General features: G+C 40.1%; 1 protein-coding gene across 11 annotated transcripts in view; it reads right to left on the reverse strand.

Moving 5' to 3' along the window:
* The window catches only part of CDC42BPA (CDC42 binding protein kinase alpha), a 142,786-nt gene that overhangs the window by 75,781 nt on the left and 42,374 nt on the right, over window positions 1-24,631 (reverse strand). For all 11 annotated transcript variants that reach the window (XM_072409954.1, XM_072409950.1, XM_072409948.1 and 8 more), the window contains exons 2-5: window positions 18,617-18,708; window positions 14,956-15,039; window positions 4,328-4,423; window positions 1,509-1,657 (exon numbers count right to left, since the gene is read on the reverse strand). In XM_072409954.1, coding sequence (XP_072266055.1) covers window positions 1,509-1,657; window positions 4,328-4,423; window positions 14,956-15,039; window positions 18,617-18,708 — 421 coding nt within the window. The remainder of the gene's footprint in view (window positions 1-1,508; window positions 1,658-4,327; window positions 4,424-14,955; window positions 15,040-18,616; window positions 18,709-24,631) is intronic.

The following is a 24,631-nucleotide window of genomic DNA, read 5'->3' on the forward strand; positions in this document are numbered from 1 at the left end:
TTCACATCATTTTGTTCCACCTGGTATTTTGTAACCTGCTTCATAAGAAAGACAGCAGGAATTCCTTCGCTATGTTTCTTCCAGTAATCTTACATGACATATTATAACTCTTTACATACAGCAAGCTGGCGTCGTTCGCTTTTATGTGTACGCATGACCAATAATTATTATTCCATATAGAGCTTTCACAATTCTCTAAGGATTATTAGCTGCCATTCAGGTTAAAATTAACCATAAAAAAAAAAAAATCCAGTGGAATGATTTTACGGCTTCATATGTTTGGAGCCGCCTGTCTCCGTGTCAGAGGAGGGAAAGATCTGGGAAACGTATCACTCGGAGGCCAAAATAACTCAATAATGTTATAATGAAAAGGGAGGTCGAGCAGCCAAGCAATGGAGCGGATTCATATAAGGACTATGTCCAAAGGAGATTACCAAGGTAACAGGGGCTATAAACATTACAGCGCCCCCGTCACACTCATTCAGGAAGAAATTTTGTTGGCTGGCAAATTATTATTTTTTATTCATGTACAGATATTCCATATTGGAGTAGAGTATAGCGGGAAGGGGTCGTTTAGCTTGATTTTCACACCTATGCACAAGCCGTATCATATGCAGGCAAATACACACAACTTTATTTTATGTGTTTAAAGTTAAGTTTTTAGGAGTACCTGACATCAGACACATTTCTGAATGTTAAATATAAAATGTTGCACTTTAAAACTTTACACAAGAATCACAGTACTCCCAGAGATGATGCCTTCATTTGCTTTTATCTCCTAAAGAAAGGGTCCAGGATCATCACCCAAGGTAGGTGATTATCTACGTAGTTACCTTAAAGTGGATCTGAGCTCAAAAAATTAAAGGTTTTCTATTCTATACAGAGCAAGAACAGTGCTGTGTGTACAGTGCTTGTTTATTAATCTGTCACTGGAAATTAATGTGAAAGATTATTCCCATCTACAACCCATCGGATTTAGATTTACACCTTGCTTTAAATTCCTGCTGGAAGATAGTAGTGCCTAGAGTCTTATAGCTGTTTATCTGAAGCATGAGGTTATCTAAGATACTGGAACACCTAGTTGAGAGTCTCAGGAGATTTGGTGATAATATCACTGTTCTTGCTGGAGAAAAAACTGTACCAGGGGACCTGCACAGCAAGGATCTCCCTGCTTCTGCTTCATACACTCTAGTTGTGCTCCCTCTACCTCTAAATCTTTTTGAATATTCCTCCAACAGTCATCAGGAAAGTAGATGAACTTTTAGAAAGTAAAGCCCTGCTTCTAGCTAGCTGATTGTCTCCACAAAGACACCAGGCAGAACAAGAATTGGTAAGCAAGTAATAAGGGAAAGATCAGTAAAGAGGGAGCCTACACTCAATCCTGTTGACTAGACATTTGCCCTTGCATCATGTAACAAAGACGGTAAAAAGCAAAAGCTTTGCCATTTTTTTTTATTGCTCCAGAACAGATTTGATATATGTTGGAATTGCCCACCAAAGCTACTTACCTGTGAACATAGTGCAGCTGGTGAACGGAGTCGATGGCCATGACCATCTCGGCCAGGTAGAAGCGAGCCATATCCTCCGGAAGTCGGTCTTCGAATTTGCTGAGAAGAGTGAGGAGGTCGCCACCGACATAATAATCCATAACCAGGTACTATGAGAGGCAAAAGGTGAGAAAAGTCAGGAGGAATGCACAGGCATAGGTGTACAACATCAAAGGAAAAACGTATAAACACTCTGCGTATAACTGTGTATTCTCAATGCTCTAACCACTAAACAAAACCATGGTAATGAAGTCAGAAAATATCACAATCTTTGGTTTATTTTATTTTACCTATACATAAACCATCATATAAATCTATGTGTAAAATTAACCAATTTTCTGCTGCTGATGATGATGAAATGGGTCAATTGAATAGTGGTGACCTGCAAATATAAACAGCAAATAATGCAGTAAAATCTATGAATACGTAAGTGGATATGTTTTATTATAATGAATAACATTATATATCAGTGGTGTCCAACTTCAATCTTTGAGGGCCGGGATCAGCACACATTTTTAGTATTTCTCTAACAGAAAGCAGTAAATTTAGTAAGGTGTGGTTTACAAAAAGTCAGAAAAAGATTGTTTATATGAGAATCATGGCCTGTATGTGGCCCTTGAGGACTGGATTTGGACAGCTTTGCTATTTATTCTTTAGTTTTTGCATTCTTTGCTGCAATATCCAATGAGAGTTTATGGATTCCAGTTTTAATATGTTGATGGATGTTGATACTTTGCATTGGTGGATTGTTGTTAAAGTGGAAATTGCCAATTTTAAAGTACTGTACACGGTATATTAAAGTGAATGGAGCTTTTGATTGCCAATGAGGAGTATTTATGGTTTAGTCAACAAAGCACTGCCTGCCATTGTATACAAATAAGATTAAAGAAGGAATGGCAATCTGTTATCGAATTGCCACTTTTTAGTAAAAGTTCCAATATATTACACTTGGCCCTACACGAGTCTCATTCCTAGCAATAAATCACAAACAAACTCAAGGTCTCAGAGCTGAATACATACTACAAATACCACTATAACACTTTTTGTTATCAAAGCAGCACTAAGCAGGTTTTGCCTTGCTATGTACAATATCATATCTGTTTTGAGACTGAATCCTGAACAGCTTGCGGGTTTTCCAATATTTCCGCGACTCTCAATGATATTGGATTGGTAACACACTTGCCACATTTCAGCTTTCATTACTTCACGATAAGTTGTTTTCATAAGGATTTGGTAGGATTTAACACACATCAGAATTAGAAAGGCAGATCCATTACTAAACCATCTGTGAAATCCCACCCAAAATCTCCACTCTGCCACAGCTGGTTGACGGATTTTAATTTAGCCACAGTTGTGGCAAGAATAAATTTATATATTATATGAGGTTCTAGTGACTTCACTGGAGTGAAAGTAGGGGCCCTTCTTCCAAAAAGACCTTCTTAAGCTAATGCCATTTTCCATGACCAATAAAGACCATTTTTCCATGGACTTCAATTTTTCAGAGAAAAATATCCTCAATCTGACAACAATCTCACTCCTTACATTCATCATTGGGCCTGATTTTTTTAAATCTCTCCATGGCTGGAGAGGATACACTTTTTTATCAGTGAAGCTGAGTGATCCAGCAAACCTGGATTTGATTTTTTCACAGTCATTTGTTATTTGCTAGCAAATGTTTTATTTCCTGGACCAGATCCATTCCATGTTTGCGGGATCACCCAGATTCAAATATGAAATTGTATCCTCTCCAGCCTTGGGGAGCTTTAATAAATCAGGCCCATTGCATGTGGGTAGGGGGTGATGCATCTTCAATTGTCATGGCCCTATAATCTGCAATGGCAGGATTTTCTCTGGACTCATGACATCTTGTGGATTGAAGATTTTTGAGAGGTCTGAGGAGGACATTTCTAGTGGCTGAATGGAATAAATGCAGGGGACAGCACTGGACTGGTGGTGAGTTTATTGCCCCATCAATTAGCATCAGAGGAAAAAGAGTGAATAATTGCTGGTGTCAATTGAAGAAATAGTACTCATTGTTAGCATCAGTGGGAGGATGACTACCCAAAAGTCAGTGTAAGTTGAAGAGTACAACATACTTAGTGTCTTTGGTAGAAAAAGTGCACCATCACTGGCGATTCAGGAACGAATAGTGGACCTTGGAATTAAAGTGCCCCATCAATGGTGCAGGTGACCTTTTGCTTGTAGAATTTGGAGAAGCAGTTCTTCATCATTGGTGTCATTAGGAGGAACAAAACCTAATGTCCGTGGCATTGGGAGAAATTGGGCCCCAAAATTGGTAGCAGTGGGAATGATTTGGGTCAGAAGGAAGGATAGTTACCTGAGGTAGGCTTGAGGAAGGAATTCAAACAAAAAACTGCATCTGGCCCACAATGTGTTCCGGTATTAGTGTCAATGGGTGGAACTGCAACCTATCGTTAGGTTAGAGGGAAGAATAGTTCTTGACTGGAGCCTTAAAGCCAAAGATAAAACTGCATCTGGCCCACAGTTTGCAGTCTGGGGGCCACATCTTGAATAGGAACCAAAATTCAATCTGCTAGACCAGCACAATGCACATTTGTGGGTAACATAGTTACCAGTAGGTCTCATTTCCATCATAAATCCAAAAATTAAAAAAGCGAAGTCCTTTTGGGGAAGAGCAATTACTGTAATACTATTAGTGCCCTGGAAAAAGGAAAATTGACACAAATGACCTCCAACATAAAACGCCCAAGCTACTCTTGTCAATGAGTGATTTCTCAACTGATGATAAGTAAACTCACCAGATAGTTGTCATCCTGGAATGCGTAGTGCAGCGTGGTGGTCCATTGACTGTCTCCATTTACTAAGACATCTCTCTCTTCCCGGAAACAGGCTGTCTGAGAGATACAAAGAGGTCCTGTTATACAGATGTTCATCCAAACTCATGTCAGTAAAATTATCTAACGCAAGGAGTTCATTTGATTTTATCATTTTTTATAAACAATTGAAACACATTTCACAGCCCATGGCAAGTCACTTAAAAAAAACTTAAAAAAACCCTTCCATTGATATTTCCCAAAGTAGCAAATTCTTGGTCTTATACAGAAAACCACCAAATAAAATAGAAGAAAAAAGATTTTTGTAGCAAACAATTCAATTTCACAAAAAGTTGTCACATCCCTATTTTCAATATATATGGGCAAGATAAATTATTACGGACATCAGACATAGAACAAAATAAAATAAAATAAAAATACCCAATAACATGCGGAAAAAGATGAGGACATCAAGCAATTGATATGAGGACAGAGGTTAGAACCGACAGAGGTTAGAACCCCCCTCTACTATATCTGATACAGCCCGGCTTTAATATTTCTTCAAATTCCCATTTTCTGGAATGAAACAGCACTAGCATACCAACTTGACAGAAAACATAACAGCGGTGCCTAAGGAAGGAAAGTTTTTTTAGAGTTATTCAATGGCGGATTTATCTGGCGAAAGTCCAAGCGACGTTCTGACAGACGCAAAGGGAAAAATCTGTAAAACCCTAATAACGCTGACAAATGAAATTCTCAAATGAGACAGAAAAATTCAACTTGAAACCCCAATGTCACAAAAAAAAAATACCAGAAGGGCTCGAGCGAGCTGTGTGGGCGACTGGTGTGCGATTATCTGGACATTCCAAGAGACATGAGACACACACCCCAAACATGTCTGCCTGTCACCAGGTCTTATCAGCTCCCCCGAGAACCCAGAGAGCCAGAATTCAGACAAATTCCACATAGTCAGCATGAAGGTAAATTAGAATGGAGAATGTAAAGAGGCCACTGGTTTTAATCAGTCTCAGCAGACTAACACTAGATGAGGAATGGTGGTGAGCCTGCTTACTGGGAAGCTCAGCCTGCAATATATAAGGATGATTGGAGAGATTTTGCTACACAAGTTGCCCCAAATTTTCTGGGATTTACATATTTCCTCAAACATTGTGCTGCAGCCAGTACAGGTCCTCTTTCTTGGGGTGGCTTTGTGTTGTGGATATCCTACAAGTAAAGGATCAAGGTGCACTTACTATCTTTCCCTACATGTTCATTGCAATATTCATTGTGTCTCCTGCAGCCCATGTCTGTCTACTCTACAATGTACTCTAGCAAGGTCTGCATGATATTTCCCAGGTAGGTTTCCTGAAGGTGAAAACTACAAAACAAGCTTATGGAATAAACACAGCCCTTGAAGTCTCAACATCAGGTCAGGTGATCGGGTGGCAACACAAAAGCACAATTGTGGGACAGTGCAAAGTTCTGTCATCCTATGACAAGAAGTGCCTGAGCACTGAGAACCTTTATAGCAGGATCATTTGCATTATATGGTAATATTAAAAAAAAATTCTGAGCCAAAATTAACATTTTAAGACAGATATGAGATCTCTTTTAGACTGTAAGCTCCTCTGGGCAGGGTCCTCTCGTCCTCCTGTGTCACTGTCTGTATCTGTCTTTTCTGTCATTTGCAACCCCTATTTATTGTACAGTGCTGCACAATATGTTGTTTCCTTATAAATCGTGTTTTTTTAATAATAATATTAATAATAACAGTAATAATAATAATAATAAGTGCTTTGATTTGAATGCAACTTACCACTTTTTTCCTCAATCTAGAATTTTTACAGCTTTGTCTAACATTGGAGCCTCCACGGTGGCACAGTTAGGGCGACAATCTGCTTTAAAATGTTGCTGACAGCAGACAAAAGGGCCGAACCTGTATAAAAACAGGGCTGACGGTGTGATAAAAACATCAGCCGTCGTTGCAGAAATTGCTCCTTCGCCCCGTGGCAGGAAAAGTACAGAAGTTGTGGAATTTCGCCTGAACTTTTTAACCTCTCTGCTGAGAGCAGTTACATTTCAACAAGGTTTTTCTTGGCAACATCGTCCTTAATCAAGACAAGCAAGAAAGATTTTCTGAAGAAAACCAACGTTTATTTTACATTGAAACTCACGTTGTAAATATGGCCAAAACAAACCTGTTTTGGCCGGGGAAAGTAAGCTTGTGAAACGCAGACGATGGTTGTTTAAATACTACTTGAAAGTGTACGTAAACAGGCGTTTAGCAATCGCGACACATTTCTGGGAAATGTAACCGCAGCCTAATTGGTCTTTTTACTTTTCGTAAGGGCAGAGATATAAAAAGAATTAATAAAAACAAAAACAATCCCTTTTGGATTGGGTGCCATTTTTAATTATCAGTCGGTTCAACATTGTGGGTAGATGCTAGCAGGACAAACAGAATTAATTGTCTTTTTGTCATTTAAAGTAATAATAAATAATACCAGTATATGGGAGCAACCACATTTTTCATTACCTAGCCAGGCTTTGATTCTTGTGGGTTAGGAGGCCAGAACCTAATGTTGGAGGCTTTAAAGGGTGCATGTGTAACAGGTCTGGGAGGGTTGGTTCTAGTTGACCAGCACAGTGGGCTTTCGTTGTATAGGTTGTAAGTTTTATACTTTTTAATTTGTTTACTTGTGTCTTTGCTCCCCCAAAATAAAAAAATTCTGGCATTAAACATAACCTGTTTACAGTACAAACCCACAACATGGGATTAAGCCCCCAAATCAGTACAAACCAGTGCTTTATGTAACATTAAAAGTTATGGGCCCATGCACTATGAAAATATCAACATTGCTCCAAGCCAAGACTTGACCACCACACCCTCTCCATTACCCTCTCTCTAACAGTACCCTTACCTTTTCCTATGAAGCCTGAAGGTTCAACCCAGACTTTTTTTTTAAGCTGGGTGGGGTGAAATTGTAGGTAGGAGGCAGTGGCCGTATTGTGACCAGACTCCTCAGTAACCACCCGAAAACAGCCAGGTGGGTACTGAAAAGTGCTGGGTGGTGTGCCTGGCTAAAAGGGGCTGTGGAGAACACTGTCCCTTTCCCTTGCCAACAAGTGGATTCTTGGGAATTGGTTCCATCGGTACCCATTTTCACCTGTGCATTCTGTTGTGCAGAGTCACATTAACACTTGTTGCATGAAGGTAGCCCATTCATTGTTTGTGCCAATTTATTTTAAAGGACCAATAAATGGATGAGACCTTTTGTTTTATGATGCACCACAGCACAGAGTTTGTACGTAGTGATGCATTGCAGTGGAGTGGTCTATACCAGCCATGCATAAACTATGGCCCACTGGGCTTTTTAGTCCAGCCCACTTTTACAATTTATATCAGTTCATACACTGTCCATCTGTCTTATACGGACCCAACTCATCTGTTAAATTTTAAAACTCATTGTGGCCCCTGAGCCAAAAAGTTTGCCCACCACCGGTCTATATGGACTGTAGGGGTCGCAATGAAGAGCATTTCAATGCATGGCAGTAGGACTGGTACATTGATGCATTTCACTGCCTTGCAAAGGTGTAAATGGATGCTTAAGGGAATTTGCAGAAACTGTGGGTTGAGGAGAAGGAGTTTACAGAAGCTCTAACCTGGAGAAAGTTTGGTATCCATATAATACATTTCTCCAGTTTAATGAGTCCCGGGCCTAGAGGGGAGAGTGTTACATTAAAGGTATGGAGTATTGTTTACAGCAAGTCTGTACTCTATAAACAACAGACACATTCCCATAAATATAAATAATAGGCATTCTGACAAAGCAGAAACCATCTTCCTCTTGTATGGGACCAAGTGACCATAGTACGAATTGGGGAAGTTGGGATTTCCCACTGAACTCACTCTGCTTCCGAAAGTCTGACACAGGGAAATGACACTGAAGTGTACTTGTCTTTCATATATTGTATAAAACGGGACAAGTTAGCACTGTGAAAAACACATATCCTGTACATAGGGCTGATCCCAGGATAGTGGAGGTGACAAGAGAATTTGTCACATTTAGAATATGTAGAATACTTGTGTGCATGAGAGAACTTCTGCAATACAACCCACAGGAGGGGAAAGAGAAGCTCCTACTCCATCAGGATATTTTTAAAGCTTATGTGTGTGAGTGGGCCTGGTTCTTTCCTTTCCTTGGGCAGCACCAAAAGTCTTCTTCTGAGAGCCTGCTTACACTCATTCTGAGGAACTTGGACTTTCTGCTGCCCCAGGATCAGCCAGCTTCACAGTAGATAGGGCCAACACATATGTAACTGATGGCTCTCTATCCTCTCCTGCAATAAGGAGTCTCAATGGTATAGTTCTTCTTGCTTAGAGTGCTTGTCACCCATGCCCTGAACACACATGCTCAGCTGTCTTAGATTCAACAGTTTAGGAGCCACTTAATCTAATATTCCACACTCCAGAAAGTCTGTACACACACTTGAAAATCAATGTCAGAGCATGTAGATACATTGCCAAGGAACCAAACGCAAGCCTACAGATCTCCTATGATGCCCATGCAGTCACAACTTAATGGCTGGAAAAGGAACAAATGACTGCAATACAAAAACCATAAAAAATTGTATTTGTGTATTTTATGTAACTGTACTTCCAGTGGAGAATTCTGAGGTCTGTGGGTTGTTGCCCTATTAACTACCTCTTACTGACAACACGGGCCATCTCCTAGTTCTTCACTGTGCACGACAGTTTCAAATATCAAAATCCCGTAGTCAAAACAAAGAAATAAATGTTGGGGCTGTTAAAGAATACTGTCATGAGCACTTAGGAGTGGGGAGGCAGCATGTGTTATCAGCACAAAGTTAGGCATTTAACGGGGTAGCAAATGTGAATCCAGGGGCCTTTTAGCTTCACAGCAAAAAACATTGGAAATTAAAATATGTAAATATAATTTGGTATTTTTACCTAGGCTAGATAAAAAAAATTATAATTAATTCTTTATGAAAAGCAACTAAAGTGATGGAAAAGATGCTGAATACGGTTTCTCCATAATCTAAGGACTGTCATTATCTAGGCTGATTTTATACCTTCCTCCATATCAATTACCTCTATTATGCATTGAAGTTAGGAGATAGAAATGTTTTGTGTGAATGTGATCCCAAAGTGTTCTAAATCTAACCTTCATGACCACCATAATAAAATTACTAGGACTGCCCGGTTTCTATGGCAAATAAACAATAATAATGTTAAGAAAAAGTTAGATATATATGAACCGCAGTTAGGTGGATTGAATCTAGTATGCAAACAAAGAGAAAAAAAAATTATAATCAGTCCTTGTTCACCATTTCTGATTTGTAAGGAAGATGGGCAGATCAGGAGATCCACTTTCACTGACTGCGTGCTTGTTCTGCACCTGAGACTTGCCAAATAAAAAAGCTAACTGATAACAAGCAGGTATTTATAAAAAAAGGGTCAGGAGTGCTACGATATGAATTATTCTCATGACAATTCCACTTAAGAGAAACTCAAGGCCTGCCATTGCTGACCTTCTGAAACCGGCCATTGCTTGGTTTTCATACTTTTCGTTGATGGATTCAAACTCTCAATGAATAAGATTTCGGCACTCATTTATATTAGAAAGATATTGCTATCCACTCTCGGTTCTTAATCCCTAAACTTGGAGTGTTCCTGTAAGCTCCTATCATGGTGTGCTTCTTGGAAGTACAGATGCCAGAAAGAGCAAAGCAACTGCTTTTTCAAAAGGAAGGCAAGCAATGGCTACATAATTTAGGTATGTGTGTGCAAACACAGGGGCACATATGGGTGATAAAATATCGTGTATAAACACGTATGAACAGTGACTTGTAAGAAGACAGCCATGAAAGGATATGATCAGCATAATATTGTTGCTTTAAGAAGGAATCTATTTTAACAGTCTCTAGAAATAGATTCTCTTTAGTCAATTGCTGCCATGGTGCAGTTTGTTTATCAAATATTTTTCCAGGGAAAGAGTCAGGTTAAGCGAAGGGAAAGTTTCCTGGCATCTTCCATTTCTTGTTCCTCAGGATTTTACAAGATGATGGATAGGCCCAATTAACCTGCAGTTCTCCTGTGCTTGTGGAATTACAAGTTCAAGCAAACCCACCCGACACACAGCAAACCAGGAATTGTATGAATTTTTCTTCTGTCTGACTTACTAAGACTCTATAAAAAGAAGTTGTGCGCAAAACTCTGAATTAGGATGTGTACCCTGCTCACCCCAAGAAGCTAAAGAATAATTTGTAAATGGTCATTTTTATACTACAGCCCATCAAGAGGTCTCCAAGTTCACACAAAAGCTTAAAGGAGCACCCTGTGCCTCTTACTCTCAGAAACAATACACAAGAAGTCATCAGGTGCCTGTTGGTTGAATCCAGGAGTGGAAAAAGGTAGAATTAGAAGTTGGTATAAAATATCCAAATAGGGAGCGACACAGAAGCAGAAATGAAGTGCCAGCAATAGGGTACAAATTAAAACAATTTGGAAAGGCTAAAGATTTCAACTGTGGTCATCCAGAGTTGGTTATACAGACGGGTTTATGGACTCCAACTCTTTCGTGTTATGGAGGTTCAGTTCTACATACCCATCACCACTGTGGGGCATGGTCCATCTTTTTACATTGTGAATGTAGGGCTATCCCCAACTATCTCATCAGCTTATTCAACCATTGGAGAGACAGTCTTTCCAAACCATCTCCATTGTGGAGAATTGGCCTTCCATAACCATGCTCATTGTAGAGGTTCAGTTGTCCCCAACCATTAACTTTGAGAAGGCACAATGGACCAAACTGTACTATTTTTAGTTGCACAGGCGACCCAACCATCTCCTCTAAGGAGACCGCCACTCCAATCTCTACTTCCAATGCTTCCCAATCCCAATGAAATAACTGTGTACAGTCAGCTCTGTTTTTCATTTGGGAACAGGATTGTATTAGATTGTAAGCTCCAGGGGGGAGTTTGATAGTATTGCTAAGTATGAAAACTAAAAACTGAAGTGCATTATCAATGAATGAATCAATAAATGCACATTCAGTTTTTAGTTTTGATATTCAATATCACTTAAAAGCTGTCAGCTGACAGCGATACTATCAAACTCCCCCCTGAAGCTTACAATCTAATACAATCCTGTTCCCAAATGAAAAACAGAGCTGGCTGTACACAGTTATTTCATCTATCGAAATGTCAGCTGATCACCAGGAAATCTCTCAATCCCTGCATTTTCGGCACTCTGGAAAATATTTGCACCTAATGACCTCAGACTGTGGTCACAAAACCACATGGGAAACAGAACATAGAGCTGTGCAGGAAGCCAAATCTCATGGCAGCGAACAACGTCAGCCTGCTTTCAATTTTGTCCACCAAGGGGTTACAGCGCAAAAAAAAAAAAAAAATCTAAAAAATGTCTTTATTCAGCTAATCTTGAGAGTAAATGTCCTTCCTTTCAAGCTCTATAAATAGGCATGAGAGCTTTTTTTCCTATGAAAGGCATGTAGCACTTTCTTCCCAGGAGCCTGCTCCATGCTTTCTGCAGCCGTCTCGGCTACAAAGGAATTGCAGGAGTATTTTTCCAGTTGCCGAATGCCCCGGGGTGTGTTGTGGAAAGTCTGCCTTACCATATCGCTTTACACTACGCTGCTTGACCTTCAGCGTCCACACCCTAAACAGCTGAATGACAAAAGTGACTTCTACTGATGCTTCAGAGGGCCTTCATGGGGCCTGAGCCTTGTGGAATGACAGGGACACTCTGATGTTCAGCTGTACAGACCCGGCAGGAATTCATGTTTTTGTAACTAGAAACGCTTGTCTACAAAGTGGTATCAAGAATGAAGTTCAGAAGTCTACAAATACTATTTCATGAGAGCTCAGATATCCAGCATACTGTGATATACAAATTTCAACTTGTGCAGAATAGGCGTCTGGCCCCACCCCTGCTGTAATTGTACTATGGTGTTTGAGTTCATTACTTACAATAATCGACTACCAATAAGTGTCAGAGGGTATTCCAGTGATCTATTATTCCTGCAAATGTTGGGAATTGTTTAATTTAGAAACCCCGAGATTCCAAAGATTCACTGGGTCTTCAAAGCTATATCGCTAGTCACCAGTCAATGGATAGGCTGCATTCTCTGTGATGTCACCAGTCTGTAGTGAATGAATAGGCTGCATTCTCAGTGATGTCACTGGTCTCTAGTGAATGGATAGGATGCATTCTCTGTGATGTCACTGGTCTCCAGTCAATGGATGGGCTGCATTCTCAGTGATGTCACTGGTCTCTAGTGAATGGATTGGATGCATTCTCTGTGATGTCATTGCTTCCTAGTGAATGGATAGGCTGCATTCTCAACGATATCACTGGTTTCAAGTAAATGGATATGATGCATTCTCATTTCAACAAATTGGTAAACAACATACATCAGATAATTATACATGGGAAAGTAAAAAAATGATTTTGTGACATTGGCAGAAACTAAAATGTGTTTGTTATTTTGAATGCCCGTCATTAGTTGATAAAGACTGAAAATCCATGGTGACAGGTTCATTCCATCTCAATAAACTTACACAAGGCATTGTAATAAATTCTTCCTGCTGCCACTACATATATCACAAACTGTGATCCTAATCCTGAGTATCTGAGCATTTGGCCTTTTGACTTCTTATTGGAAATCTGATACAGGCTTTTTTTGAATTTGTATTAGCTGAACACAGATCATTAAAATACTTTCCAAGGCACCGTGAGTGGGAGCCAATTCTGATATACATTTGGGGATATTAAACTAAAGAATCGGCTAACCATGCAGAGACATACCAATATTGATTACAGCTCCATATTCAGCATGAAATTAGACAGGCCAAGCATACCACAGTCTGAAGGTCACATAGAGTTTAGCAAAGTACTTCATACATTTTAGTTGGTGCTAAAACAGGGATGTCTTAAAATATACAATAATTAAAAGATGGGAGTCTAGCAATGAGTTGTGCTTTACTGGACCATAACATATCATTATATTAAGTCTCTTTACCATCCATGCTTAGTCCCTCTCCTGTGGCTATTAAACCTCCCTACCCAAATGATAGCTTTAGCCTGGGCACCTCATCATGTTGTTCCTGTGTCATTGAACTATTTTACATCCAAGACCCTCAAAGCATACATTGGAAACTTGAAGTGGGGAACACATATTAGTTTCTGGGCAGATGCACCCCTAACCTCATCAGTAATAGGTAAAAGAAAAGTTCAAAAATAAAAAGCTGACATGAGGACAGAGATGGCCTCTGTGGCCTCCATCTGTTGCTGTTCCTTTCCTATCAAATCCCATTCTGAAGGCGGGAAGGTGATCTGGATGAATGCAGCAGAGAACAGTCAGGTCATCAGACAGGGTTGTGCCCAATAAAAGATCTGAGAAAATCTTACAAAAGGAAGAAGAATCCTTTGGCAGGTAAAAAAAAAAAGCTACTGTATATACTGTATTCTTCTATGTAATAAACCGATTGCCTGGCTTTGGTTTCAACCATCTAACAGTCTGTTAGTGAGATCTCGCAGTTCCGTGGTTTGCAGGTTTGCTATGTCCATTATAAAAGATTTCTACCATTATGAGGGATTCCCAGCATCCCAGTCTTGAGTTCCCATGTCTGCACACCTGCTGTGTCCATTATGAGGGGTTATAAGTGTCTTCCCCCATTCCTGCATTTTTATATATTCTGAAGATTATAACAGAAGGAAATGTAAAACAGAAAGGTTGGTGGGAACATTCAAACCTCCCTGGAGAACAAGAGCAGACTTGGCAGTTATGGTCGGAAGAACGCCCAGTTACAAAGGCCAGAGTTTACAGGGAACATCAAAATAAATGGGACTGGGCTTTGAATATTAATATAATTATTGAAGATTAGTCAGCTTACCAAAACTAAATAAACCTTTAAATTCACGATTTCTAAAGTGTCAAATAGTTCTGGTGTTTTTGTTGCATTCCATGGTCATGGCTGGAGATAAGGCACGTGGTATATGACATACGCCTAAGGCAAATGGATAGGGTGTTTTGGGGCGTACTTTAGTTTTGGACAGTGTTAAAATGGCTTTCAGTTTATTTGCTGCTCTTTTTCAGTCTCTTGTATAACTGATAAATGTGGGTATTGTAACTAGTTGCTGGTTTGCAGCTGTGTAAAATTTTTCCTTGTAGAATATTTGGTATCCATTTACCCAATACAAACTTCTCTTTTTCATATAAAAATAGAGATTTTAATGTAACTGTGCACACTAAACTCTTTTTTAGGTTTTTTTTTACTGAAACAAAGATTTGATAAACAGCGAAAATACTATGCAACCTTAAAAAATTAAAACTACCATCTTTTTTTTATTCTACAGGTTCCCTTTCAGAATGTATGTATTATGTTTTGAGGCTTTACGCAGTTTCCCAAAAATACAGTGTGAAAATTTATACATGAAAAGTCGTTCCTGTAAAGAGGAATGAGCCAATTTAGGCAAATGCTGATGCAAGTTTCACACACCAGACTTACAACAAAAGTACACAGACTTAACAAAAGGTTTATGTCACCAACTCCCTCGCCCGTCTCACCTCCGCTCTCTTCAGCATTTCCCATTTGTTCAGGATCTTCATGGCAAAAACCTTATCCGTATGCTTCAACTTCACCACTGCAACCTGCCAGACAAAGACGCAATCATTCACTGTGAAAAGTTTAGTGCAATCCTGTTTTACTCTTTTTATCATTCTCATTTTAACAAGGTGCAGATTCAAAATATTTAAGGATATAAAACTGCAGAATGATACCGAAGGAAATAATAAAGTAAAATATTGGAAAGTAAAAAGTAAAACAATGGCATTTAAAAAAAATACATTTGTCAGTATGTTGAAGAGGCATTTAGTCATGGTATGGCACAGATGTATATGTGTGGGTGTGTGGCTATAGACTGGAAAGAGGCAAAAGAATTTAAGTAAAAGAATTATGATTGAGGTGAAGGTGGAGGATACTGGACAGCCAGACCAACATTTGGTAGGTGAAAGGGGGGTTCAAAACCTATGTGCCACCCCAGCATTTAACTTCTCTTACCTACCACCTTTTTCACCCATGTTACCCATATTTATACCTTTTGCCATCAGCCTTAGAAGATCTAGTCATGTCATGGCAGCTTGTTCCGGGAGCTTCCAACACTTGCTTGGCCCTGGAGTACTGTAAGCCTAAACAGGACTAAATAAATGCCAGGCTGGGCTCACAGGAAAAAAGCAAAATGACAATTGTTGTTCTGCCCAAACTTAACTGCCTGGACTGGACCAGGAAGCAAGATGTGGACTGTGCTGGAATATAGGTAGGGTAGGTGGGGTCATGTTTGGGGGAATTTAAAAATAATAGTAACAAAAAGTGGAGTGGAGTTCCACTTTTGGGTAAACATCTGTAATCCAGGGATTTCAAATTTACTAAATGCTCTAATAAAAAAATGTATCTGTCAAGGTATTGTATAGTTTCTCATTACGTATGATCTATCTGATGTTTCCTATTAAAAGAAGGACAAAGCAGAATGGGCACAAAACAGCCTAACTTCAAAGGAAAAAGTAGTTAATGGTTGGCCTTGGACAACCTTATACAGGAAAGGTCAGGAGGAAGTAGTTAACTATAACACAGGTTGACTCACAGCTTTCACTGATTATTATACCCAGCTCGTCCAGCAACGTTCCCTTACAGCAACCCCAGGATGTGGCCATGCAAAGTTTACTTTGTGGCTTCTGCTATGCTTGGGAATTTAATTCACATTTTTATTATGGTCTAGCCTGAGCACATATATCTAAAACTTTCTATACAAAAGATCCTGGAACAGAAATGACCTAAATTCAAAGAACTTGACCCATTCCCATTTCGTATTACTGCAAAAGTGGATGTATAGTCTGTTTAATTCAGTCATGAGAGAAACATTGTAGACTGGCATCTCTGAAAAAGCTAACAGACGGGCTGGTATGCTGACCCTCTGGGGAAGGGTTAGGCTCCATAAAGACACTAGCTTTTTGTCACTCAATCATTTGTGGTTATCTAGGGTCAATCACCAGCAAAAGTGTTCCACAACATGCAGATCATGACCAAATGACCGATTGCTCACCAGGAATACTAAAGCTACGTACACACTTCCAATTATTATCGTCGGAAAACGAACGACGAACGTTCCTGCACGATATATATGAACGATCGTATAGCACCGATCCTGCACATAGAGGTAATGACACGATCGTTCGTAGATATTGTACACACAATAGATACGATCGTTTAAGCGATAGAGGAACTATGTGCACGACAGGAAAGTGAACGGACGTTCGTTCATCACGCATGCTCTGAACATGGACGATCAACGAACGACCGTACACACGAACGATGTTCAACGATCGTCGTCCAATCCGATCCGCCGGTCCGGTCGTTCGTTTCCAGCGACTTTCCTCGTTTGTCGGCGTCGTTGGTTACTTTTTTACGAACGATTTTTTGCCCAATCGATCGTTCGTCGTTCGATTGGAACGATAAAAATTGGAAGTGTGTACGCACCTTAAGCCCTCCATAGATCATGTTGATCTATGATCCTCCTAATTGCCCTCCCTTTATCCTATCCCCTCCAAAGAAAATAGAAAATAGTAATCAGTTTTATGAGCAATTGCCGGTCAAACAGGTTGCTCAGTTATTGCAGCCTGAACAGTAATCAATTGTAAAACTGTCACTCGAAATGATCACTCAACTCGATCATTTTGAGTGACAATAATAGAGCCTATGCAAGGCTTTTGGGGGTGTTAAGTATTTATTAGCCTCTGCAGAGAAATCTGTTCAATGCAAACAGAGACTGTAGCAAAAAACTTCCTATCTGGGTGACCACCATTAATTTTTTTTTGTACAGGTAGATGAATAAAATAGTAATTTCCACTATAAGTGGGTAGCTTTTCAAGAGGATATAACACTCATTTTCTGTTGTGTTTGCACAGAAAGGTAGCGAAAAATCTTCTTAATCAGATACATTTTAACAAATCTTTACTCAAAAAAAAAAAAAAAGGTAAAGAAAAGAAATTTCAAAAAATTTAAAGATTTAAAAGATGCAAAACTGTGTTTTTTTATTCTGCTATAAATTTCTTTATAAAATTATAAAAAAGTGTAAAAAAAAAAGTATAAAAATGTTTAATGATGCTAAGCTGGCGGTAGTTGAGGAGTTAAACACAAGGAAATAATACGCTCCCAGAATTGCGAGCAGATAATCCTTAATGAGCATAAGAGACTGGGAAGCAGATCTGGAAAAGGCGATTGTATCAAATATAGTTCGTATAATTGCATGTTGGTGTTCCCTCCGTCATCGCGTCTGGAAAGTGCTCTGCTCATCCCCAGACTGCGGCCTGTGCCAAAGGAATGTGGGAAATCACCAGTGGCGAGAGGAGGAGCCAGGATCCATGCACTGTCTGTGTTGCTGTTGTGCAGAGCTAATACAAAACAGCCAACGCACTACGCTACGCTGCTTACATGGAAATTACACGCCAATTACAGACCTGAGAGGGTGAATGGTGCTGTACAGGGCAGCCAATCATAAATCATTACTCAACTGCTGAGAAGGGAAAATAAGGAAACCGTTCTGTTATTAGTTACTGTTTATGAACTGAACGTCCTAGCTTTGTACACTTTGCAACCTATCAGTGCTGGCTTTATTAAAGCCTCATTGAAGTTTTTAGTTTAAAAGAGCTAAATACATTACAGGTGCAGCAAGAACATGGCACGCAAAGTTGTGGTTTTCTTTAGGAAGCAGCTGGAGAGTGGAAAAGTCTCAAGATGCTGTTTTAAGGGAATGTCCACCCTAATGGGTTAGAAGCAGGGGTGTGGCGGGGCAGGCACGCCGTGCTCTTTATGCACGCACGCCGTGCTCTTTATGCACGCTCGCCGTGCTCCTTATGCACGCTCGCCGTGCTCCTTATCCACGCTCGCCGTGCTCTTTATGCACGCTCGCCACTGATAGCCTTCACTATTACCGTTCCCCCTTTTCTTTTTTTTAAGACTACACCCCTGGTTAGAAGGTTGGCCTATTCGGATGGACAATAGAGAAATATAAAGTACAGTAGACAAGATTAAAAGCATGCAGACATCATTCTAAAGAAGGATGAGATATTTCAGCATGATACTGAGTTATGTTATATCTGATCAGATGCAAATGGCAAAGTTACTTTGTAACAATAGGTCTGTTTTCAAAATATCCGACATTGTACAACTCACCTCACCAAAAGCTCCTCTTCCAATGACTTTCAAGATTTCAAAGTCTTCTTTATGTAGCCGTAGTTGTTTCACTTTATGGGCAAATGGTTTGGCTGAAAAAAGAAAAGAGAAGAGAAATTTAGACTTTTTTTTACAAAAATGTAACAGCTTCATGTTGGTTTATACACAAGCATGAGATGATCAGTTTACCCTATGGCAGCTTTTCTCAACCTTTTTAACATCAGGAAACGCCTGCTATAATTACTATATCCACAGCTCACTGTACGTTAGCATGGTGGTCAGTGAGAAGAATGCTCATTACTCATCGAACCCCTAGCAATCTCTGGAGGAACCCTGGGGTTCCATGGAACTTTGGTTGAGAAACACTACCTTATGGAAACAGGTCAAGAAGAAACCCATAAATAATGGACAAGTTGTGGAGGTTCCACTAGACATTAGATGACCATTGATTAGCCTTTCTGGCTGTACCGGACTAAGACACAATGTCTATGGAGATGTACATGACAATTCTAAACAAGAATGCCCATAGAACAAAGGCTGGAAAAACATGCCCAGTATTCACCAGAACTCAGGACGACCCTTCATTCCTCTACAGTTATGAACAGGAATGCTCCAGTTTGGGGCAGTAACAGACCTGATTAGACATAGCTGGTCCGTGCATGCATTAATGTTCTCCAATGTTCAGTTAGAAAATCTCAAGTTGATGTCCCTATCAAATTGCTATTGTTGTCTTTATTAATAAGTCAGTACAGTAAAGTACTTCTGCAGACACAATCATGCCATGTTCATCTATACCAGTCATGCATGCCTAAGCCACCACTAGCATATGGACTGTGCAATGGTCACATTGTCTGACTGCATCCATCAACAATCAACAAGGTTTGCATTTTCTGCATTTCTCCAAAACACAAATTCACTAAAAAAAAAAAAGTGTTCCGAAAAACTGCATTTTCAACAGATCAATCTGCACCAACATCTCATTGTAAAGCAAATGGAATTCTGATGTCGCCAACACTGTTCAATAAAAAGTTTAAAATTTTGAAGTGCTATTTGTTACAGACAGGACCAATAAGAATGTGAAAGTTTGACTTTTAAACAAAAAATTCTGATAGGTTGTTCTAGGATGCTGCCTTTAAAGTAGAACTAAAGCTGGTAAATAAAACATTGCTAGGAGGTAGAGATTTTTGGCAGAAGAGTTTCTGCATTCTTTTTCTGCCAAAAAAACTGTGCCGTCTCCTAGCAATTTCTTTTTTGAGTGCAATGTCGGCAGGGCATGCACAGGGAAGTGTACCCTTCGGGGGCATACCTGGCATCAATAAACTGCCAAAAATGCAAGACGTTATGTAACAACAGCAGGAAGGGACACAAGTTACATCATCATGATTGCAAGCTCTTCGGGGCATGGTCCTGTCCTCCTCCTCTGTCACTGTCTGTATCTGTCTGTCATTTGAAACTCCTATTCAATGTAGAGTGCATAAAATGTTGGCGCTATATAAATCCTGTTTAATAACAATGATAATAATCATAAAAATGTGGAACACCCCAAAAGGTATGGAGGAGATGGTGGAAGCAGAATCTGTACCTGACAGCGCATCAGGACAGCAGGCTAGTAAGTGTTCCATGATGGGGATTCCATTATGGAAGGAGTTTGCCCACCCAGCAGGTGGTGAAGTTCTGCTTTTAATTGCCCGTGTCTAGGATAGGGTCATTCACCATGCAACAAGTGCTAAGCGACATTAAAAACAAGCCACACCTGACCTCTCTAGCTGCATGTACTGTGAAGCAAGCCATTCTTAAAGCTTATATTACTTTAAACCATAATATTACTTTGTTAGAAGACCTTATTTTTCTGTTTGGTTAGTAAAAACCTATGTACACAGGATGGCAATTATCATACATAGCCATCAGTGGGCCCCTGTGCAGAACTGACTTGTGGTTCCTCACTAAACTGACTTGGCACCCTTGAGCCCCTGGTGCAGTGGCACACTTTGCATGTCCCTGGGTCCCACCCCTGGTAATTATTGCACATCATTTATCAAGGCTCTGCTTTCTGCATGGTAGTGCTGTACAGCAACCATGTTCTCACAATGCAGCCAAAATAAGCCAATGGACAATAAACTTTTGTTTATGTTTATTTTAGCATTTATTAAAATGGAACTCTCCCCATAATATTCACAAGATTTTTGTACAAAAGGGTAAAGTTATGAACTTCTGTTAGACTTTTACTGCAGACAGGATCAAGATGGGTTAAAATGCGACGGTGGGAACTTTCATATGACTACATAATGAGAGAGCTCTACAGCTGCACATGGCATGTTACAATTATCACTTAATGACTTCTCTGTTCACCCCCAGGAAGTTTCTGCCATTGAAGGGGTACCACAATAAAGGGTGAGCTGTCCTATTGCTTTCAATGACTGATCCAATGACTCCACACCGAGTCAGTGATCCTCCAACATGAAGGCAGATTTGGAGCTCTTTTTGATGCTGCATGCTTTCTTTGGGTCAACACAGAACACAAATAAGCCTTTGGACCAGCAATGAAGTCAGGCAGTTCAGCAATGGCAGCTCTCTGTATCTCTCATTCAGGTTTCTTGCTTTCCTATGACCGGATGTTGAGATGACCGCTGCAGATAAAGATATGACAGTGAGCTGATTGGGTGCAGCCTAGCCATACAAAACCATGAATGGATCTGCAGAGATTCATTCACATGCACGGCTCACACTGCCAAGAAAACGCAGTCTGTGTCTGCAGGAAAAAGGTGAATGAAAAGCACCAATGGCACAAACACTGACAGCATTTTATAATCCACCTCCCCATCTGCAGACTAGGAGACTGTTATATACTTATTTTAGCTTACTGGCATGCAAAAAAAAAAAAATAATAATTGCCAGTTAACAAAAACCTCAACAGATTTTTCTTAAGAACCATAGAATTTTTTTTATTTTTAAACAAGCTTGGAATTCTCCTTTAACACAAGCCAAATGCCTTCCATACGATAGAAAGCATTTGACGCAGGAGGAGCTGCGAACGGTTGTGTCAAAACAGAGGAAATGGAAAATGTCATTTTCAGCGCCGCATGGAGGAATGACAGCTGGGATCTGGTTGGTCGTCACAGGCAACGCAAACATTTTTCCTCTTCAATTTTAAATGTCACTGGAGTCACTCCGCCACTTCACCCCGCGCTGATTTCTCATAACTGAGACGTGCGGCGGAAAATGCATTCGTGTTGCCGTGGAAACAGCAGACAACTATGTGAGCGCTAGAGGGAGACCGACCATATTTAGGATGTCCTACTTTTCGAGCATCAAACACAGACTGTTCTGTCTGAGAGTCCAAAAAGGAGACTGGTGACCACGAGGGCACATAGCGATCATTTTTGGTGATGTTTGATCACATGCATTGATCTCCATGATGAATACACAGCACTGGCAATACGCAAAGGTTTAACGGGAACGACAATTCTACTTTTCCTGGGGAAAACACTGCTTTAAGGACCCTCCAGTGCTAGCTGTATTTCTGAAGGCATTGGCTGTTTGTCCAATGATCACGAAAAGTAAGAAGTATAGAAAAGTTAACATGGTAGCTCATCCTTCCCTACCCACACCCACTTGCATTTCCAAACTTCCCTATTACCCCAACAATGCAGCTCCAATGACCTTGGCATCCTTCACCCCCACCACCCCACTTGCGCCATGGCACTTGGAGGACCAGGAGAAGGTCACATGCTCCCCCATACCTACACATATTGGTAGTTTAAAAGCTCCACCAGGCAACAGAGGGGCAGAGGAACCCAAGACTGGTAAGTCCCAGGAAAATTGTCAATCAATGGACCATCCTTCCTTCCCATTTATGGGCCTAAAGTAACAGTCATACTTTATTACGGTTGCCAGTAAGAATGTTCCTATTCACTAGGGTGGATTTCTAAAGTAGGGTTGGATACAAAATCTAACAGAGGGTACATGTGTGACATTGTGACAACACAGGATATGTGGGAGACATGGGGTTGTCATCCCATAACAGGAAATGGCTGAACAAGGCTAGATCATTAGGTGGTATTCTGGTAAAAGCAGCAGATTTAGAAATAATGAAATGAGTGATTGGATTTAGATGAAGACATTTTGGTATATTTCATATACATTGACTCCTCTTATGTCTCCGGCATCAGTCAGCTACATAGTAGCTATTCTACAATCCACGACTGGATGAGGGAGATCTTGATTTCATTTGTATGCCGGTCATCTAGAAATGGTGTCAGGGACGCTTTGTGGTGAGGCAATCGGAGCTGTAGCTAAAAATACAACACATATCCAACAACCACTAACCACATATGATGAGAAGGGAGACGGAAATGGGAGACCGCAGGGTGCAACAAAACACACAGACTACAAACACCTTCCACACATTGTGCAGAGATAGTGACTGCTATATGCTGCAGAGGCAAAATAAAATAAAAAAATAGAACTCCGGCATATTTCATCCTAGGACCACAATCTCTAACCACACTGATAACCAAATCATAATAAAGATTTTTGCTGTCTTTGCAGTGGGGAGATTGGCCTTTACTTTCTGTCCTGGAGATACAACAGGAAATTAAACAGAATGGTCATTTAAAAGAATTGTTACAGCAACAAAGATAATTTATTACTTATTACAACCTAACATTTTTGAGTTTGCAAAATACAAATATGTCCGTCTTTCAATGGCCAACTTTAGAGGGTGAATTTCCATGGCAAGGATGCAGACACTTGTCAAAGGGTCTGACCATTCTTTACTTCAACTTACAGAGACCCCATTGAGTTCTGACAGAATTCAAGAACTCAGGTCCCTGCAGGAGAAGAGAAATTATATTCATCCATTAATGGCTCAACCTTTCCTCCTTCAAGGGTTGCAGCTTCAGAGTGTGCAGCATTTAACACTTCCTGAAAGGTCAAGTGCATTTGTCCATGCCTTGCATATGTTGATATGTCAGGAGCGTATGCATGCCGTTATGCTCCTAAAAAATGATCGTTTTGGCCTAAAGCTATTTTCAAGGAAAGAAAACATACACAATATAGGGGTGTGTGAGGATCCTATAACAGCATGGAATCTGTGCAGCCGGTGTGATAGTAACTGCTGCAGCAGAAACATGACTGTAATATTTAGAAGATGGAGAGGGCATTAGAAGTCTGACACTTCACAAACCGTAGCAGCAGAGTCACTTTATCCACTTAGTGGTGCAGACAGAATTTCACAGCGTTCTGAGCTACTCGGCTGACAAAACACACACTGATATCACAGACACAGTGAAGAACATCACAACACAGGCCTGCAGGAGAATAGAAGACTAACTGTTCAGACCCAAGAATTTTACCCTCTTCACTCAAAAGGTGTATTTTTGGTCATTAAACCTTATAAGGTCACCTGTGTATTTATTGCAGTTATATATATGGGGCTGAGTTGGGGGGGGGGGGCAGTCATATTTTTACATACCTGTGAAAATATGACTCTAAAATATGCTATATGCTACACAATGCAATATGCTACACAATGCAAGTCCATAAGCAGGTGTGTATTAAAAACAATGCACTCTCCATGTGGCTGCCTTGGGTAAAACTCCCTCTAGTGGCTAATTTTGTATATTTGTGTGTATGCACACACAAACATACAAAATACATACACACACAGGCGTGCAAAGCAGGGGTTGAAATAGCACCCCACCACTAGATGGCACCCTAAGCAACTTGCCATGTTGTTTATGCATAGTATTGTGTGTGTTTGTAGATAAACATAAATAAATATATAGTTTTTTATAATATAGAGTAAAAAAAAAAGCTGGAATACACAAAAGTTTGCTTAACACCCAAACTCACAGGTGGACAGAAAAAAGGTTTGAGAATTGTAGGGTATACCCATAATTCTAATATAGTTTTTTGGTGAACTGACCACTGATGTGAAGTGACCCCTCTAAATGTACGGGTGACCACGAGTCTTGCCTCACATCATAATGATGCCATCTGATACTGAATCAATAG

The sequence above is a fragment of the Pyxicephalus adspersus genome, chromosome 4 (genome assembly GCF_032062135.1).
Source record: "Pyxicephalus adspersus chromosome 4, UCB_Pads_2.0, whole genome shotgun sequence".
Classification (NCBI taxonomy): domain Eukaryota; kingdom Metazoa; phylum Chordata; class Amphibia; order Anura; family Pyxicephalidae; genus Pyxicephalus; species Pyxicephalus adspersus.